The following is a 22,028-nucleotide window of genomic DNA, read 5'->3' as shown; positions in this document are numbered from 1 at the left end:
TGTAACAGTGCTAATACAACGCTATTTATTACCAATAATATATTACGTACTAATTGGTTTCAAAGTTTAACAAAGGGAATGTTTATTTAAAAATATTTATAAACATGGTTTTATGATAATCAATGTAAGAAATAACAATAAAATGGTGAAGGACTCTTGAAAATAAAAATGATACCTTCTGCAAAAGTGTTGCAATATATTCCTTAATAAAACTACTAAGAAGTAAAAATAAATGTAAACAAGAAAATCTACTTTTGATAAATAAAATAATGGAATTGTTAGTAAATTTGATTGTTTTAAAATTCCTAATGAAAGAATGGTGAAGGAAGTTTCTTCTATAATTTTATTTAATCCATATTTTAATCCATTTTATTCATTCAAAAAGAGTTATCGATATTTTTACCAGGCTTCCTGATTGTCCCTTATTTAATTTATTTTGGAATAAACTATTATACTATATGAGTTATTAGGTATATTCCCTTTAATAATATATTTCAAATATGCTTTTATTTTTCCATAAAATTATTTAATAATAGCTAGGTAAAAATACGGTAGAAGCAAAAGTTTTTAATAATTGTAGTCTCATCTTCAATTATGTATACCATTATTAAGCATTGATGAACTAATATGGTAAATTTTTATAATATATATTTGATTACAAAATGGCGGAGGAATTTTTTTAATTTTTACAGTAATCATATGTGTCTTTGAGTATTCTTTTTATTCCCATTAATAAAGTACTTGGATTAATTGATTCGTTTTTTGCATCTAATGTAAATCCAATTTGTTGCCTAAAAAACATTTTCAATTATAATTTATTTTCATTAATTTAACTTTTATAATTTATTAGCTATGGTACTATTTTTAGCTTGAGAAGTTTAAATTAATGAAATACTATTTGTAGTTATTTTTATATCCCCTTTGGCTATATAGAATATTTATGACGATGAATATTATTTTATATAATAATAAATTATTTATTAATTAGTTGAGGGTTTGTAGCCTAAAAATGATTATCAAGTAGTTTTTATTCTTTCTCATTCATTAGATAATTTAATTTATAAAATAACAATTCACTTTTAGTAAATTTTCTGAAACCCTTTTTATTAAGAACATTACTGTTTGATCATTAATCAGAATAAATTAAGTAGTACTAAATTTGAAATATTTGCAGAAAGAAGAAAATAAACTGGATATGTGGTTATGATACACTTATATTATTACAAAATACAAATTAATGGTTTTAAGGTAATTTATTATTATATATAAGTACATTTTTTACAATTTTTGGTTATATTACCATATTTTGATAATAGAATTAGTGTATCAGTCAATATATTTTAAACTACAATTATTATTTTGGTATATAAAAGTATGTATTAAATACAACAAAACTTCTTAAAATATGCATTAGCTTTTTATAAAATTGAACTTTTATTTTGTATTCGTCATCTTTGAGCAATAGTCTTTTTTAAATACATTTCCTGGTTTAAAACACAGTTCTTCCATGTTGTCGACACATATCACAGCATACATTACTTATTTTTCGACGACATGACTACATTTCATGATATTTTTCATCCGAGTTATCCAGTTCTTGGATTTTCGTTTCGGTACGTAGGAATCTATCGACTTTTGCTTGGTATTCTGTTTTTGTATCGAGTTTGGGTAGATCCTCCAGGCATGTCTTGGGTATGTACGGTATTATTGTATTTATTACTTCCACGGGGATGGTGCTCACGGTGTTCGCATTGGATCGTTTGAACGCACATATTTCCAGTTTTCCATCTCGAATTACCATGTCATCGGGATACGAATTTCTCATGCCTCTGTAAGCAATTTTTGTGGACAGGATCGACCAAATTATGCTTCCTATTGACAGTACGATGATATTCACTCCTAATGGCAGTGAAAGAGGGAAGATATTTTTGTTGCCCTCAGCGTAATCCTCATATGTGTCAAATTTAATGAAGAAACATGTCAAAAATGATATCAGGAAAGATATAGCTGATGTTAACGTAGAGAAACTACAGGTGAGGAAGAAGTATGTGATATTGTTATCGATGTACCACTTCTTCCATGCGAAAATCCCGAAAATAAAGCATATGATTTGTCCAAATGCCATCAGGAAACATCCAACGGATACCAAAACTGGTACGTTTATATAATAGTGGAAATATGTTTTGTCGGTCATTTCCATATCTCGCTCGACCTTCTCGCTTAGTCTGCTCAAGGACTCGTCGCCCTCTTCCATCCTACGTAGTGCGATCATTTTATAAATGATAAGTCCTCCCATTATAATGGAACAGATACTGAGATGAAGTAGAACGACACTGAGTCCCAGTACTATGGTGGAAGAGTACCTCCGTTCGGAAGGGTACTGGTTCAATACGTCCGGTTTGGATTTAGTTTTTATCTTAATGATTCTCTCCATGCTTGTAGCGACAGTGTAGATGCTTTTCTGCTGGTGGTTTTTTCACATCATCTCCTGGAATAAAACGGATTGAGTTAGTTAACAATTTCATAGTTTAGTTAAAGTATACTGTTATGAAAATATGATCAATATAATGGCGAATGCGCAAGAGTATAAGATACTAACATTGAAGATGTATTATAATAATATGCGAAATAGTTAAGGTGTCTGCATTTGGTCTATATTAGTATACTTATGCATTGTTATATACATTATATACGATACATGGTGTATACCATATATATAATATATAGCTATAAAAAATATTAAAAACAGAACGGCGAAAGCGTTGGTTTTTAATGTATATTGAAAAATTTAAGAATGTTATTAATTTGCAAAATTTCTATGTGGTCATTGTAATTTTTTAAATAATATTACACCTATATATAGATATATAGTCGGTTCAATGAAACAATGTCATTGTCATCTAAATTTATGCCGTCCAAACGTCGCTATGTTGCCGCATCAACTTTGACTTTTAGTTTATTTTGGATTTGATATATAACAAAATTTTAATCTAAATAAAACAATGAGACGATAATAATGTTAATGTTGTCAAATATAATTTATTTTAACATTATAGTATTTCTAAGGCATATATTATCTCGTTCCTGCTCAAAGTAACTGTCAATCTATTTCTGACTCTCACTATCTAATGACTCACAGTTTCAGTCATAGTAATAATAAGCAGCAACTTGAAATTTATCAAAATAAGCAAAACGCCAAAACGTTTGGCGGTTTATAACCTATAATGTAATTATTATCACTATTGTTTTGAAGAATTTTACAGAAATTTGGCAACCAGACAAATTTTGTAGGCTTGTTCGGTTACATGTATAAACATATCATACAACATTGTATCTCTTTTGAACTCGAAAAAAATGAGAAGGAATACAAAATGCGAAAGGCCATACATACCACATCGTGACAACGTGATTTAACTGTTATTTTGAATAGACTATAGATGTATACAGTATACATTAAATAGTTACTATAATATTATTAACATAATGGTGAATGCGTTAGCTTTAAAATATTGATTTTAAAGAATTTTAGAATAATGTGTGGATAACCTCACATTATATTTTTAATATATACACTTTATACATATAAACTTTGTGATTATATTATATAATAAAAAGTTCATATCGCTTTGTTAGAATTTTTAATGTAAATTAGAAACGCCTATTAAACTATTTCATACATATCATACTTAATGGCGAATGCGCCAATACTTACTGAAATGAACACTATTATATTATAGTATCATATGAATGAATTAATTTCAGTTTTGATTTGTTCTTCAGAATAGACCGATTAACATTTTTTTCATTGTTATTATAAAATTATTCACCTATTTTCATATCCATTTTTAGGATCGAGATATAATTATAAACATTATAAATTATTATAAATATGTAAGTATACAAATTATAAATTCCACAAATAAGTAAAATTAACAAAAGATGTACTGCTTGGAAAATAGTGACAGGACGGCGAATATTATAACTAAGAAAGGCACCATATAAATTGCCAGTTTATATAGCCCAACAAAAAACACTGTATCAAATTTGAAATATATAAAAGACTTTTTAAAATTCTGAGAAATTAATTTTTTGTGGGCGGTGATTACTATGCTAAACATACCCATTGGGGATCGAGACTGATTACAACCGAAGGTGGCGAATTGCTAAAGGCTATTCAAGCATATGGTAGAGAAACTCTTTCGACAGGTAAACGCACATATCAGCCAATGGATCCAGGTAATGGATACAGACTGAGGAAGAACTGGATTTTGAGGTGGAGCATGGCAAAATTTCTCGGAAATCGGACGAAAACTAAAAGGTAATAACTATTCTAAAGAAATCCTAGGATTATTATCAGAAAAACGAGAGCGAGGAAGAACTAGTATTATTCTAGAGATCAGCAAGATAACACTAAGCTGAATAAACTTGCATCCCTACTGAGACATGAAATTAAACAACTAAAAAATGACACAATGAGTAAATTTCTTCGTGGACTTGCAGAACTAGTGCTGAGTATTCGCCGTGGAGGGCTACCAGAAACTTAAAAGGACCTCTCATGCAAAAGTCTGTGATAAAAATGTGGAAGAGAGCTGGGTCAGAGATAATCAGGAGAAGACTACCATCTGTTGACCACCTTGAGATAATGTTTCAACCCCTTACAGTGGATGACGTTAATTCATTACCCTGAGGTTTTGTACAGGAAAAAAATAAAAATGGTACTTTATTATGCGGAAAATATTAAAGGAACTTCCAAGATAAACACTAATTAAGACCATCAACATAATAAATACTTCATTCAGACTACCACAGATGTACTACAACTGTGGAAGGTGTCTAAAGTAGTATGATTCTCACACCAAGAATTCCACTACATGAAACACTGCAAGATCAGCCGTTATTACTATTGCTAATTATTTGAAATACTCTTATTGAAAGGAAATCATAGAGGAAAAGCAATATGGAAAAACAGCTAAATATCTTGGTGTTAAACTAAGATGGAGGCCACATGTTAAAAAAAAATGTGAAGAAATCTGTGTGAACCTATGGTGCTCACTTCTGGGGTTGTACCAGACAAGCAATAGAAATATCATACAGAGATTTCAAAACAAGATACTGCCAGGTATTGTTGATGCTTCATGTTACATTCACAATGACAATCTGCATAAGGACCTGAAGGTAGGAACAGTCGATAACGTTATCAAGAACTCTTGCTCCTAGATAATGATGGCTAAGCCAGAAGAGTAATATGCAATAAAAAAAACTGTCGTTGAATGAAAATTTCATTTAATATCATTAGTAAGATATTTTAATTTTGATGGAGAAGAAAGGAGCGACAATAAAAGTATAATTAATGCTATTTTTGGGTTAGTTTCATCTGAGCATAAACATGCATTTTTATTATTTGACCGCTAAATAATTAATAATTATACCGCTTTGACCACTAAATAATAATTAATAAAATTAATTTAATAACTTAAGCAAAAAAAATGGCATACAACAAGGAGACAATGCAATTGCTGCTAACATAATATCCGTTCATTAAAATTTCAGACGCAGTTTTAATTGTCGATTCCATTTTGGAATCGGGTTGCGTCATGTCCATTGTACCGACTTGCAACGTTACACTTTGTGAGTTTTCGCGGCGATGGTACTTTTTCGTACATCCTGTAGGCCAACGGCGAACCGTTAGTTAGGTTTCAAAGTAAAACGCGACACTGTTAAGAAGCTTATGCGTTTGCTCGGAGAAAATATATCAAGATGTTTTTATTATCGTTATTAACGCATGGTTGCACATAACAGGTTAATTGAAAAGTCCCCGGTCTGACGCATAGATGGCGCTACTAGAATTAAATCCATATGTTTTTTAGTTAGCCCTAACCCTAAAAAGATGCATATATATATTTTCGTCGAATGAAGAGGCGATCGCCGAAACAGAAGCCTATTGGCTATGGTAGGTCGGGGACTTTTCAATTGACCTCTTACACATACATAATTTAATTTATTGATGCTGTTACTTTTTACTGTTACGATTTTGTAATATACCATACTAGCGACCCGCCCCGGCTTCGCACGGGTGCAATGCTGATACTAAATTAAATACACTACAGAAAAAATATGAATGTTGTATATAAAAACATAGCGGCCCGCTCCGACTTTGCACGGGCATAAAATATATATGCCTATGTCACTCAATGAAAACATGATTAAAATCGATCCAGTATTTTTGGTTCATTCATTACTGCCCTTGGCCTGCACGCATTAAATTTGGAGTAAAACAATTTCTCTTCCCCTATACTTACTATGAAGATTTCCTGCTATCTTTGGAATATCTAAATTCATACAATTTTTATTACATTACACATTTTTAAACGCAAATTTTAAATTTGTAATATCTCCGAAAATATTTGTTTAATTTACATGCTGTAAGGAACCATATTGATCTATATTAATTGCACACTGTATTTAAGGTACTTAATTCGATAAGGATTAATGCCGTATTGCTTAAAATAGCTTCGTAAATAAGCCATTTTCTCACGTAAAAAGTAAACAATAAAAATGGTTAATGTGGGTTATCCCTAAAAGATAAACATATACCATCGCGGACTTTTTTGTAGACCTTTTTATGGTGTACAATACTGTGGTACATTAATTTGATCTAACTCGTAGGGTTAGGCAGCGTTTTTGCTAATTGCTAAATAAGCCTAAAAAATAGGTTAATTTACGACATCACGTTAGAAACCTCTAAAATTAGCAATGTTGCCTTAGTATATTATGCATGTATTATACATATAAACCTTCCTCTTGAATCACTCTATCTATTAAAAAAAACCGCATCAAAATCCGTTGCGTAGTTTTAAAGATTTAAGCGCACATAGGGATATAGGGACAGAAAAGGCGACTTTGTTTTATACTATGTAGTGATTGGTCATTAATTTTGTTTTCTTCTTTACGTTTTCATTAATGTTTTCAATACGTGAGATAAAAGCTTTTATTTATTACTAAATTGGAGCAACATACTCATCTATGGATACAAGTTTAACTTTATCTTGAGTATCTTGAAGTTTTTCAACTTTTAGTTCCATTAATTGTTCTAAAATATTCATAATTTTAAATTTATTTCTCAACAAAGTACGAGTCGAGTAAATAATGAAAATGCCCTAAATAACCAAATTAAATTGAAATATTATTCATTTTATTTAAGTACATTCACTCAACTGCTGATCATATACTACGTCTTGTTCACTTCTCCGTAATCTCTGCAACTGACACAATATTCGACGTCAATTATGAGTTTGGTGTTTTATTGGACAGGCTACATATTGTATTTTCAAAATATTTTATAAATTGACTCCCCTGATAATCAAAACAGAAGGTACATTTTCTGGAAAATACGTGGGTTGGTATTTATATTTTATGTCACGAAAATGGATTTATTCTTTTTAGAAGTATTCTCTATGAAGATTAATACACCTCTTCAGGTGCTCATCTGAATCAATCTTCTTAACATTTTATTGATCTCCGTTGAGGAAATATCAAATTACAAGGGATCCAAGGTGAATAAATATTTTTGAAATCTCCTGATTTCCTATCTGTAGTTCAGTAGCTTTATTGTTTCCATATTGTTGTGAATCAGTAAGTAATGAATTACTGCTTTAAGGCGAAATCTTGGATAATTCATTTGATTTAGAGACTATCGTGCAGTTATTCGATGGTTACGTAGCGACAAGCATTGGTGATTTATCGAGAACTTTGTCTTTGCAGCATTTAATTAATACTTGGTTTGATGTTTTAGTAGATTTTCATATTTGCATCCCATAGTCCAAAATGGCTTTATGCATCAAATCAATCTATTTGATTTTAAGTCAAATTGAAAGTATCTTTCGAGTAATCGGTATCGTTGTTTGGTTTCCGAGATGGATGCCGAGATTTTTAGATGATTCTGCTTAAGGAATCTGACATCTGTCAAGTGATAACTAGGTCTTTGTCTTTGTTATTTGCCGCGAAGCTAAATTAACGTGAATAAATTTGGAACTGTTAAGCTGTATTTTCCAGTTTCTAGTAGATTTGTAGACCTCGCAAGAAGTAATGTTAACAATATTCATTTTGTCATATTCATTAAATTAGTAAGATTTGACTCACTTATTTTGTTAAGCAGTATAATTATATGTTCCATAAGACATAGTGTTGGTGTATTGCTTGAAAAATTCAATTAAGCAAAAAAACATCGAATTTTTTATTTATTTATTATCTATCAGGTTTAATAATGGAATTTTAGTTTAAATCGAATTCCCGAATTATATCAACTACTGAATATATACAAGACTAATTTTTTTGGACAATACCGTACTGGGTGATATATGAATACTTTATTTGATCGTGCTTACTTATGGTGCCTTATAAATACAACGAACAATTTGTTCGATGATTCAGCGACTACAATGGTTTTATTTATATAACTCGTATTGTTTGACACTTCTCGATGTAACAAATACAAAAACAGAACGTTTTATATGAATAAATAATAAGTTATCCATCTTTATATGAGGGTTATATGAAATATATATGTATCGAAGTTTTCTTAAAATTTTGTCGTTCATCAACATTTGGCTTGTCTACAAACTTTTTACATGTGCTATGTTTATTAATAATTTTAGTGTATTGTTTTCAAATATTTTTACTCCCTTTAACTATTTTTAATATTGTCATTATAGTTGCCATTTTATTAAAGTATTAAACTAAAATCGACAGTTTGTTTGAAGAAGTGTTTCTGATCATTGCTTGATAGTCAATTGTTTGTTTTATTATAATAAATAAACACCACTTCTTTTGGTGGAAATTAACAAGCACTGAAGAGAGCAACCAGAAATATATAACTCTTTAAAAGAGTATCAAAAATATATAGGGTGATATATTACATTATTTTATTGCAGCCTCTTTCAGAATGTCCGCTAGATACAAAAGTCTGGTTATCAGCATAAAAAAATTAAATATATAAAAGGAAATCAAAAAATTTAAAAAATTATTCGCAGAATCTAAACGTCAAAATATTTTTATAAGTTTTAATGGTTTTAACTTCTGATTCATTTCAGGTTTCTTCAATAAATGCATTTAACAAAGCACTAACCGAATATTGCTGGTAATACAAAAGTAAATTTGTGTATCAAGACTTAAAATGAATGTTGTAAAGAATATTAACAATTATAAAATAGCTCCATGAAACTAGTCCCACTTTTTGATGAGTTGTTAGATCCCACATAGGACATTTTTTTTAATTACTCTTCGTGAGTCCACAATCTGCCCTATTGGCAATAAGTATTTCTTATGTCTATATTATATATACATGGCATGTAGAAAATCACTTCATTGAGCAATCTTCTGTATAAAATATTATCTTAATTAATTAGTCTTATTCTAAAGTCTACATATGTCCAGTAATCAGATCAGGTGCTGTTGAAACGTTTTAGTCTACGCACTTCACTATTACGTCGCATATTTAGCTGATTAGCGAGTACATTGGGATGCACTGACACTCTTTCGAAGTACTTCACACAAACACGTTGAATTACACTCGTTATAGGTGCTAGAGGAATATCGCGTTGTATCACTTTGTTTGAAATATAGTACGGAGCATCAACAATGGCACGCAAGACCTTATTTTGGAACCGTTGAATGATGGATATGTTAGATTTGCTAGCGGTACCCCATAGTTGGATTCCATATGCCCAGATGGGCTTGAGTATAGACTCATACAGCAATACCTTGTTATCTAATGATAACTTGGATTTGCACCCGATGAGCCAATGCATTTGATATAATTTTAGTCCCAGTTTTTTCCGTTTAGAGAGTATGTGCTTCTTCCAGGTTAGGCGTCGATCTAAGTGCATACCAAGATATTTAACATGCTCTGCTTGGGGGAGTTGACGATGATTGATTTTCATTGGTATTCTACTTAAGCTATTCTACGCAGGGTAAACGTTATATGCGTGGATTTTGTTTCATTGGCTTTAATGCGCCATGTTTTCAACTATAATTGTATTTGCTCCAGGTGGGTTTGTAGGTCTATTGATGCTGTGACTGGATCTTCATGGGATGCTAAGATTGCTGTATCGTCTGCATATGTTGCCACAGTAGTTATTTTTATGGTGGGCAGATCAGCCGTATACAGAATATACAGTACTGGACCCAGTACACTACCTTGCGGAACTCCTGAATATATGGGATTAAATTCGGTATGTTCATCGCCTTGATTTACAATAAAATGTCTATTAGTGAGATACGATTTTAGTAACTGATAGTCCGGATGAGGAAGAAGTTTTTCAATTTAACCTGCAAGCCCGTATGCCATACTTTGTCAAAAGCCTGAGATATGTCTAGAAAAGCAGCCGAACAATATATTTTGGCATTTAGGTCAGCGTTTGTTTTGTTTACAAGTCTATGCACTTGTTCTATAGTCCAATGCTTATTGCGAAAGCCAAACTGAATTTTTCTTTTTTCTATTATATAGTTAAATTTTGCCGGTAATTAAGTCATAACCAGGAGCTTTTTTAATATTAATCTCTCTCATTATTGTTTGTATAACTTTTTTGACCGTTAATTTCTCGTGCGGTAAATCCATTTGAAATGGCGAATCTAGAAAGCTAGTAATTTTATTTTCCTCATCTTTATGTAGCTGAGACTGGAAAGGTTTAAAAACATTTTTTAAGTGTTTTGAGAAATGTCGGCCTTCTCTTTATTGCTTCTCGCCCAATTATTTTCGTTTGTTTTAATGGGTGGGTTATGCTGCTGCGATCTCCTAAGCTTTTTTGTTGCTTTCCACAACGAATAGTCTGTAGCCTCAGTTGATGTCAAGTTTTCTAGGTATTCTTGAATGCCTTGGTTTTGTTCAATTTGGATTAGTTCTTTCAGCTCTTTTATTGCCCTATTAAATTTTCTTTTAATCTCTTCAGTTCTTTGCTGAAGTCGAATTCCGTCGTAACTTCCTTTTTTCTGTTATCTTTTTCTGTATTGTACATGATATATGTGTATTTTTTCTTGGAAATGTTTCACTGTTAGGAGTCGCGGAATATGCTGCCTCCTGTATATTTTTTGTAAGATTTATTGCTGCTATTTCTATATCCATTTCACTTTATATCGGTAAGTTTAGAGAGATGTTTCGGTCTAAGTTTTCTCTAAATGAGGGCCAGTTAGTTCCATTATTGCACAGAGAAGGGGGTTTATCTTTGATGGTAATTTTTGAAGAAATTGTGACTATTATTGGAGAAAACAGGTCGAAATATGATTCTGCCTGACACTTTTTTGGATCAATATTTTTTGTAATACAGAAATATATTGTATCTAGTTTTTTATTTCTGTCAAAATATAGAGCAGTAGATAAACGAAATCCATAGAAGTTGCATAGATGTAACACATAGGACAAATACAAGAACTTCTTAAGAGTTCTTAACAGTAAATTTGTAAACATTTTAAAGCATTGTTAAATATAAGGTGTATAGCCACTAATGTTACCATGCACTAAGCTATGTGACTATATGATATTTTATTGGTCTAAATTTGTATCAATTATTTTGATTATTTACTTTCTAGACCTAAGTTTTGAAAAACCGTTAGTTAATTTAGTGATCGTAAATGCATTCCTCTAATATATATTTCTAAGTTGTAAAAACATAAATTACCTAATTGTTTTTGTTATTGTTTTAATATATATGCTAAAGTCAAATATCAATTTCAAAATTGTTTCACTCGTTGTCTGTTTTAATATACACACATTTATTACTTCAATCATTAATCCATACTTATATTTATAACATAAAAGTTAAAAAAGATCATGTATATTATATTTGATGCTCTAAAATTGTTGCAATTCTGAAAAAAATCTTACTTCTGATATTTAGTTATAATATTCAATATTTTGTTGATTATTGAAACTTAAAAATTTGGATTTAAATTTTAATTAAAAGGTTAGTGAGTGTTAGTTCTTGAGATAGCTATTTTAATTTGTTTTAAAACACAGACATTTACTATTTTGATATATTTCGGATCTTATAGTGAAAATATTGTGAAAACAAGTTTTAGTAACATATTATTTTTAAATGATTACCTTTTCTGTATTCTGAGAGAAATAGTATTAACTTAATATATTGTGGTCAAACTTCGATGACAGGGCAGTCACTAGTATGAATAAATTCGTTTCGAAAAGAAAAAGACTAATAAAACTGAAATTAGTTTTTCACCAACTAAAGTTTCTTGGGGAATTATTTACTATGCAGCTCTCGTAAATACAAATTCATATTCCAATTAGTTTTCGGTCTAATAACACTAGAACGCGCGAAAAAAGATCCGATATTATTACCGCTTCATTCGAAACGCTAACTAGCTTTTTATTAGCATTGGGAACTATCGATTGAAAACAATCGAAACAGTCCTATAGTCAAAAAACTAGCGAATCAAAATTGTAATTACTATATTGAGTCAAATGCACGGTTCGACTGTTTTTCAGTTCGTGATGACAGACGAAGATGTACGAACCCTTTCCTGTATAAATTATGAGAGAGGAAAGGACGGAGATAATGGCTTGGAGCAGTTAATTTTATATGTGCTTATATTTTTCACGGTAGTATAAGCGAGACGAAGATACATATTCCTCGACGTACTAAGTTTAAAAAGAAACGGAAAAAAAGAATTAACTGTTAATAGCTACTATTATAAATATTAATAACTATTAATAGTATTAATAGTTAATAGTATTAAATTAAATACCATTAACAGGCAATTCATAATTTAATTTTAAACGAAGTAGAATTACTTTTACAATTGTATCTTCTGTGGATCTGTAATAAGGAATGGAATTTTTCTATGGAATGGAATAATACCCCACAAATGCTTTATCGTATTTTGATATGTTAATTTTAAATAATATACTATAATAAACCTATACAGTACAATAGAACTTAAACAAAACCTAAACACTAAAGATGTACAATAACCATAAATACTAAATAAAAATTAAACATATATCTAATCGTAGAAAAAAAAACTAATTCTTTCAGACATAATTAAAAATGATCTCACAATAATTATTAGAGCTTTTTAAAATATAGTAAATCTAATAAATAAAGACTTTATTTAAAATAAAGTCTCGTCAGTTTTCCGCAGGTGATTATATTTCTTCGCGTTAGTTGATACGTCCGGTGTTCTGTGACAAGCATATAGAAAAATACTTATCAGAGATTACGAATGGAATAATTCATAACGGAATAAGCCTTTTGTACTATTCTTTGGCCTCGACTATAAAACTAACCGTCATTTTAGACTTTATTAATATAAAAAATTCGGTTTTATGTATCAATATTTCGAATTTTTTTTTATTACAGTTACAATTTGATCCTTTTTAGCATTATATATTAGTGTTCAGGTCACTAACAAACAATTTTTGCAGAATTTCAGTCAGAAGTCCGTGCCAATGTTTCTACTTTTTCGAAATAGCTGTTGAATTAATTTTATGGGATGGTCTTATTATTAAAAACTTCTCTCATTTGATTTCAGTCTCTGAACTGAACCAAAACCATGTCATCGGAATTTTCCAGAATATATGCTAGCCAAAAGTTCGAGAATTAATTTAGGTGCTGACTGTGGGATGATATGAGTCCATAATAATTTTGTGAAAGTCGCGAAGAACCAATCTGATGTGAGTGATTGGCTCATTATTCCAGACTTTGAAGGCCAATGCAGAATTTGGAGAGCATTTATTCAAACTTGGATATGGCAATTCACGTGGGTCTATGTACATCAGCGACAAATTCTTCGGGTGAGAAGATCTTTTCTTGCCTAAAGCAGATCAAAATTATCTACTATCTATTTTCAGTCAATAAAAGCTAAACTTCTTAACTCGTCTGTGTATAAAGTCAGATCTAATGAACAAGATTTCATATGATGAGGAAAGGTAACGCAAAACTTTCATAACTTAATTGAGTTTATTGTCATTATCAACCAAAATCAATCATCAATGTGCAATAAAAATATTTGGCAACGTTTACCAAATGTACAATATTTTGTGTAAACTGGGTTGTGTTTTAATCACCTTTCTTAATTCTCTTTCAGGCTTCTGCATCAATTTTTACATGTCTCTGTAGCTTCAATACTCGTCTATCGTCTCAGTACAACATATTCACTGTTTTCTCATTATATCATTTATCAATTTTGTCCATTATACTGTCGAATATGATTCTGTAACTCTGGTTTCACTGCTTGTCAAATTCACTGTATTTTTGCTATAACTGCGCTTCCATAATCGCCGATTATCAATTAACACTATGAGAATCATCATACTTGAACAGCTTCTTCTTTCCGAGCTCAATCTATAATTGCACAACCATACTGAGTATATTTTGAGTATAATCCCACTTCTGATTTGTAAGAAATACTTTTATTTCTGGGTAAATAAAACACAATTGGTCAAAAAAAACATTATAATGGTCATTATCTTGATAATATAAAAGATACTACAGGTTATTACAATAACATTCGCCTAACCACTACGTCAACAAGACTTCGTCTCTTTAAGAAGCTATACTGTTTCCATTTTTTTTCTTATTCCAGATTGACCAGCTAGAACCAAATGGTCTTTTGCTGATGTCGCTTTGGGTTCGGGATAGAGAAGTGGTTTGCGAGTGACAGAGATACTTTGGGTTACGACTGGGATTGTCGTAGTTGGTTTCGCTAGCGGGGTTTCTGGGTGGATAGGGATTTGATCAAGTGATTATCGTGTTCTAAGGCGCCTAGGGTCCCTACAGTGGGCATGTTCGTGAAACTTTTCAATAACGGGATGTCTGATTCGAGGTGAGTGTTAACGTTCCTCATAAACCATGGGGCATTGAGTACCGCGTGGACTTTTTTGGATTGGAATACTTGGAGTAGTTCAAGTTGTCTCTCAGAGGCGTACCTGTACCACACTTGTGGTCCGTAGAGGAACACTGGACGGACTAGCTCTTGTACATAGCCGTTTTCTGGGGTATTCGGAACATGCTTTTTCCACAAAGGAGTGGAACACGCCACTTAATTTTAATTTTTTCTTATGTCATCCTCTCTCATTTCTATTTCTAAGTAAATCATGTTTCGTTTAACCATCTCGATCTTGATTTTAATAATTCACTTTATTCCTTTGCCCTGCTGTCATCCGTTCTGTTGATATACTTGTAATTTCAATACATATCTTAGCCACTTTACTCTTAGCTGTTTAGTTTTTCTTACTATATTTATTTATTTTCTATTTCTAAATCATAGCTCATTGTTATTTTACATCTATTCTCTATAGTAGTAACAATTAATTCTAATATGGTCATTAATAATGTATTATATTGTTCATAAACGTACATTTTCAGTAGTTATAAATTCAGTTTTCAATTAATATATTTAAAAACTGTTGTTTTATAATTGTAAAGTATTCCTGGGGATATTGACTGGAGTATAATCCACACAGAAATCGTCTAGAAGGAAATCGGCATTTACTATACTAATTTAAAGATATACGCAAAAACTATAGCAGCGTGAAATGAAAGTGAAACATCATAAAATAGTCAAGATTGCTTTAATTATAGCCTTTCATTTTTTTATTAACGTTACAATTATAGATAAAAAGATATTCAAGTCTGTAAAGGTTTAATTCCTTTCATCTATAGAGTGGACCACTCCTTGAAAATTCTAGTCCTCACTAGCTTGTCAGAACGCAACGAATTTTATATGGATGTACTTGACTATTATTCTCATATGACCTGAAATCTCTGACCTTGACTTTTAAAGTAGCAGGCAAGATGGAAAGATTAATATTTAAGTTCGTAGGACAACATGTCTAATCAGAAACTAAGGAGAAGCACACAGATTTTATGCAATGATGGATCAAATTCAAGTATAATTGAGCCAGGTATGTAGCAATAAAGGAGATGATAGATGGAGAAAAAAGTTGAGTCATGAAGAAAGTTGCATCAAACTAAATCCAGATGGCATTGAACTAAATTACATTGAAAAATAACAAGGGAATTTTATTTCCAATGATAGACTTTATTAAATATTATACATTAAAGATAGATTATTTGAAAACATTCGATTTATTTTCATTTAACTCGCAAATTATAATTGTTAATTTGGGTAATTATCAAATTACATAAACAAATCACGTTTGATGGATCTCTATCTATTTTAAAACAAATAATCTTTTTAAGGCAACATTTCTATTCGAATTTGTTTAACAAATCAACTTTCGTTTTGCTTGTTTGGATTTCCTAATGCATTTGTAGTTTCTAAATATTGTTTTTGAATAAAGAGGTGTTTTTCTCCTTAATGTGTTTTAATTGTACTTGAATTCTTTACACTTTCTTTCATTTTAAACGGCCCAGTTATACAGTAGGGTTCACACATAATTTATCGTATGATTAAACACAACAATCATTGTTAACAGTATGTTTTGTCCATCTATTATTCATTATATTAGAGGAATAATCCACCATAAAAAAACAGTTTAATAATAAAAGAATAGGTTGTTCCTACTTTAAATTTTGCTTCTATATAAAGGAAACAGGATTCCCTTAATATGTCGTTCGGGATTGGCCCTATTAAATGACAGGTATAAAAAAACAAATCAGAACTCGTTTGTCGAGCAGCTGACAAACTGGACTGTCCTCTAAAGATTTTAATAATTAAAAAGAAGGAATATCCAGCGAGACTAGAAAGTAATAAAAAAATTGCATTTTAGAATAAGGGGGTTGTTCAATATTTTTGTCGTTTGAGGGGGTAACACGTGTGAAGTTTCTTGTAGATTGTAATTTTATTTGTATCTTTACAGCTGTTTGAAATTGTGTCACAATATTGTGTTATAATGGAAAGAAATTCAAAAATGTTTATTGTTTAATAATGAAATCTTATTTTTAAACCAATTATTCGCCAAAATAAATTAGGCCAGAATTTTGAATAAGGACCCCTTAAAATAAAACTTTAAATAAAACGTCATGTTCAATATGTATTAAGTTACATTACCATACATGTCTTAAAGATAACCAAAAGCTGCCCCAGTTTCACAAATAGTAGTAGAAATACAGGATGATACAAAGTACTCAGTGTTCAATTATTACCATATCCATGAACATTGAAAAAAATATATTCAAATGTCAATTTCTTATTAACATTTGTTTGTTTATTTTAAAAAGAATTATAATAATTTATCACATCGTTTCCAGGACGATATTTGGATGTCAATGAACGAGTAATGTTGATAAAAATTGGCTGAAAAGGTATATTTTTCTTTTCTTTAAATATGATAGAAATCCAGCAACTAACCCTTTTCTATTCTTTCCCAAAATTACCATACCATTCATTCGAATAAAATAGTAATAAACAATACATTTATTATATTATCTCATTATTACGTTTTAAATATTCAAATACGATGAAAGGTATATAGAATCATTATTCCCTTTCTTTTTTACAGTGACTATTTCACTTGTCAATTAAGAACTAATTTTTGCAGCATAGATATCCAAACAATTATCTGTGTTCTTTCGTCCCTCAAAATTAATACGAAAAGGAATTCCTATATAACCGTTTTATGTCACGAATGGAAAAACATACAGTATACATGAGACTAGTTTTGTAACTATTTACTGCTTTGACTATTTTCATTCAATAGTTTCCGATACCAATTTTGATCTATTGAAAAATATTTATATTCACAGTTCTAGTATTATGTTATCTCATGAGTGTCAATCTAACTGTTAAATAAATCGAAGAAATATTTGACTATATGTTTGGTACAGCTTTATTTAAAATTCACATTGGGTCAGGTATTGTAAATAAGTCATAAAACATTTTATTAATGAATTTTATTTAAAACCTATTTCTAGGTACGAAGTTTTGTCACGTACAGTAATTATTTCCTTGAAGTAGTGCAGAATGAAGAATGCAGAAGGAAGTAGTGGAATGGAGTGGGATAAACAGTAGTTGATAGCCAACAATCGCGAAAAGATTTTCGACGATTCGACCCCTTTGAGTTTCTTCAAAAAAGTAAATCTTCCTACCACTCAACTAAAAGAAAAATGAATAGGTTATAAGTCAATTAACCAACTAAATCCCATACAGAAAATTGCTGAAAAAGCTGTTCAGGTCCATGCTCTGCTGCAGCCGTATATAGTTCTGTATTTTGTCGCATTACTACTTATTATATTGTTTTATGTTAATTTAATGAGAGCTAGGAAGATACCCCAATTCCAAAATATTACCGTTTAGTTCCAACTTAGAGACATTATGTTTCACATTTATGCTGTGTATGCAACACCAGAAAAAAATCAACCCTTTCAGTAAATCTGCAAACCCTCTGAGAATTTTGCGTGGTTAAAAAAATGTTGCATAGAAATCTTTCCCTGTGAATTCTGAATAATTGAAAAATCTCTCATGCGTCCAGAATGGTTTTATTATGCTTATGCTTTAGAGCGCTTTCAAAAAAAAAAGATTGGAGCTAGATAATTCCTAACGTTTTAGTAAATATAGTTCTTGTAAAAGACCGTTAAAGTTTTGATCAGTTATTTTGACCACTAAAAAAAATTAAATATACTTATTAAAGGAAACAAGAAGGTAAAAGTATTCAGTTTGGGCTTCCAATTCAAGTGTTTTATACATGTTCATCTTCGCTGCCATTTCCCAACGACATAAGATGATTTTAGCTGTATTTTTCTATGAATTAAGTGTGGTAGGAGAAGCCGAGTAAAAATATTTGGACATAAATTCTTCATTACTAATTTGATTCTCATTACTTTTTGGCAAGTTAAGTAGTAGGTATAGTATATAGCATCTCATTCTGGAGATTAGGATGAGAGAAGTGATGAAACCCTGTACAGACATATTGTTTAAAGAAAGTTGAAAAAAGTTGATAGTAAACATTGAAAAAACCATAGAGGTATAAGTTTTCTAACAATTGTAGCGAAGAAGCTTCTGCCAAGTATCCTACAAGGATAATATATAATTTCAATGTTACTTTTCAACATTGTAGTGGGTACAATAATGAGAATTTTTTTCGTGGTTTTCAATATTGCGCTACAAATTCCTTGATACAGATGTTGAGCTTTCAATGTTATAGTTCGTAATGTAGAGCCATATGGCTTGAGATCTAATGAAGAAATGGCCAAAATATAAGTGAAGCATCTCGCGCCGAAAATATCCTCGATTGAAAATGAGGTCAGGAAAACGCCAGGAAGCGTATAGCAACTCCAAAAACTATCCAGTATAAAACTAGTAGCGAATGTTTCATTCAAATGAAGCAGTTGAGTTGAATGTAAGGTAGTGAACACTAAAAATAGTAACGAATGAAACATTGAATGAACTACTCAGGACAGAAACTAGTAACCATTGAATCATTCAAATGTTTCATTCTATAGTTTCAAAACTCTAGGGAAGAGTGTATTTTAGTTAATTATTTGTTCCATTGTTACTAGTTTTTTTTTGTCTTCAGAATAATATAAATCTAGGTATATATTTTAGGAGAGCCCATCAGTCCTACTTTAGTATTTGGTGTAATAATGTTTATGTACTAACACTACGGTTTTCGTATTAAAAGCACCTAAATGGTGTAGTAAACTACACAAGATCAAATTGTTTGATTCTTTTGAGTTTGTATCCAGTTCTGGTGTTATCCAAGAGATCTAATACTTCGATATTGACAGTATTCGAAAGTCCCGGTATAAGTAATTAGTCTTGTCGTATTTGCTTGCACCTACAATAGTTCTCAGGACTTTGCTATTTATTTCTTTCTTTCTTCTTTCCTTGTATTTATATTACTATTCGAGGAAGATCCTCATAATTGAATTCCGTATGTCCATATAGGTTTTAATACTTGCTTGTATAATAGCAATTTATTATGTACTGATAATTGCTTATAAATAACGAATATAAATTTTCCTTATTTCAAGTCCATTTTTTTCTCTTTTTTACATATTTCTTTCAGTGAAGTTTTGCATCAAAATTCATTTCGAGATACTTAGCGTTGTTGCTATAAGGAATGATAGTATTATTTATTGTTATTGGTGTTTGTGTGGTATGATTATACGTGAACTGCACATACACATATTTATTTTCGTTAATTTTTATTTTCCAAGTTTAGGACCAATTATTTATATTGTGATTCGCCTGTTTCATGCGGATTCTTCGCTATTGTTTCCGATAGCAAGAATCCCAGTATTGTCAGCATATCTAGACATTTTAATATTTTCTATTTGTGGTGTTTTAGGGTTGTGTTATGGCTCGGTGAATGGAAGTAGGACGAAATGAAACAGTGGTTGTTTATATAGCGGGACCATTATATATTGATGCTATAAAAATATAGATATAACAATAGACAAAAGGAAGCGGCGCTGGGTTTACCTGAAGACGAGGCTTGAGCAGTCGATGGTGGCACGTCTGAACTGAAGGATGGCCAGTGACTGAATGATGGAAAGTACCCTTCAATAATATCCCAGATAAACGTCTAGGGATTGCCAGATATTCGTTATCGTGTTACTAGTTGTTACTAGTTGGCTTTGCTGGCACCCCGTCCGTGTTCAACATCTGGGATTATATTTCTGGGTATTTTGTAGACCACGATGTAAAATTCGATATGCCCCAAGGTTCTTGGCAAAGAATTGGTGAAAATACACTTTCTTGTGGTACATCTGCTTTAACTTATTATATTGTAGAGTAGTTTTCCTCTTGTTTCACATTAAACATCCTGTTTTTTTTTTGTTCTGGCCTAAAAGCCAGGCGGTGGAATGCATGACGCATACCTGGTCGCGGAGACTTGCCCTGGAGTGACAAGTTGGACCGGGTTATGTGGGACTGCCTCTGGGCTTACCAATACACTAAACCGAAACCGCCTCACAGTTGACCCCTGTGGATCACTACTGCTACTGCATTAAGTTTGGGGATATGGCACCCGCTGATCGGGCAGCCGTTATTGGGCACGAGGGCCCGGCGATTCTATTGATTCGCGAACCTGAGTTAACACACAACTGGGTACTGTTGTATGGGGGCAAAAGTTATGACTGTAGCGACGGATGAGGTCGTTTCAGCCTGGAAAAGGGGGAGAGCTTAGCGGTGACGCGGTGCTAAGCTCCCAGCATGTCGACCAGCTCGCGAACAAGCGCGTTTTCAGAAGAACTTGAGCTGAGTTGTTGTTTGTGGAATGATTGAGATATGAAGTGCTTGATTTCTGGAAAACATCCTGGTTTTAACGTTGGGTTACAATAGTCCAGTGTGTTGTTTCGGTAACATTTTCTCTAGCTTATGAACAATGCTCATGTCATACCATATACCAAGTAGTATAAAAAAATGATTTTTCAATTTCACATTTTATGTTATAAATATTCATAAAACATCTATTGTCTGGTACTATTGTGCTTTAGATTGTAATAAAAATGCCCTTACATAAATAGCAAAATAGATATAAAAATATAACAATGATGGTTTAAAAATAGAGCCAGTCGCATCTCCGATAAGATCCAGACAATGGGCGATGATTAACATAACCTTCCTTGACGAGGTTCACAGAAACCGAACGCCAGTAAATCGCATCATAAACGCAGAACGAGTCCGACTCGTTCGTTCCCGGATTGTATAGGCTTTTGTGTCGTTGTGTCAATAATGGGAAAGGTCGTAACGCACACGTGTCTGTTAGGACGCTGCCCTTTTCGAATAATTCAATATATCTATTTAAATGCTGTCTGTGACAAGAGGCCGTATCATCACCATGTGTATATTGGGATATGTATATTCTCTGTAATACGTTTCCAACAATATTTGAATATTATGAAGTAAAGTTAGTAAATTCTTAAATTTGAATGATTGAAAATAAAATCCATTCAAGTTAATTAATATTTATGATAGCGATATGGTAAATTAATACTAATAAGCTATTTTTTATCATAATTTGCTACGATTTTAAAATTACAAACTTATTCAACGATAAGCACTCTGGGCTTTACATCTAAGTTATTCCTTGTGGTGCACAATGAGTTTTA

At 31.4% G+C, this 22,028-nt stretch overlaps 1 protein-coding gene across 1 annotated transcript in view; it reads right to left on the bottom strand.

Annotated features, from left to right (window-relative positions):
- Positions 1-1,238: 1,238 nt before the first annotated feature.
- LOC143195904 (uncharacterized) overlaps positions 1,239-22,028 on the bottom strand; it is a 32,758-nt gene continuing 11,968 nt past the window's right edge. Inside the window, exon 2 of the mRNA XM_076403418.1 lies at positions 1,239-2,488. Coding sequence (XP_076259533.1) covers positions 1,559-2,434 — 876 coding nt within the window. The 5' untranslated portion in view covers positions 2,435-2,488 and the 3' untranslated portion in view covers positions 1,239-1,558. The remainder of the gene's footprint in view (positions 2,489-22,028) is intronic.

Source organism: Rhynchophorus ferrugineus, unplaced genomic scaffold (genome assembly GCF_030347505.1).
Source record: "Rhynchophorus ferrugineus isolate W39M unplaced genomic scaffold, kcgeb_rfMv2 rfM4, whole genome shotgun sequence".
NCBI classification, from domain to species: domain Eukaryota; kingdom Metazoa; phylum Arthropoda; class Insecta; order Coleoptera; family Curculionidae; genus Rhynchophorus; species Rhynchophorus ferrugineus.
This window is presented reverse-complemented; position numbering and strand designations above follow the sequence as displayed.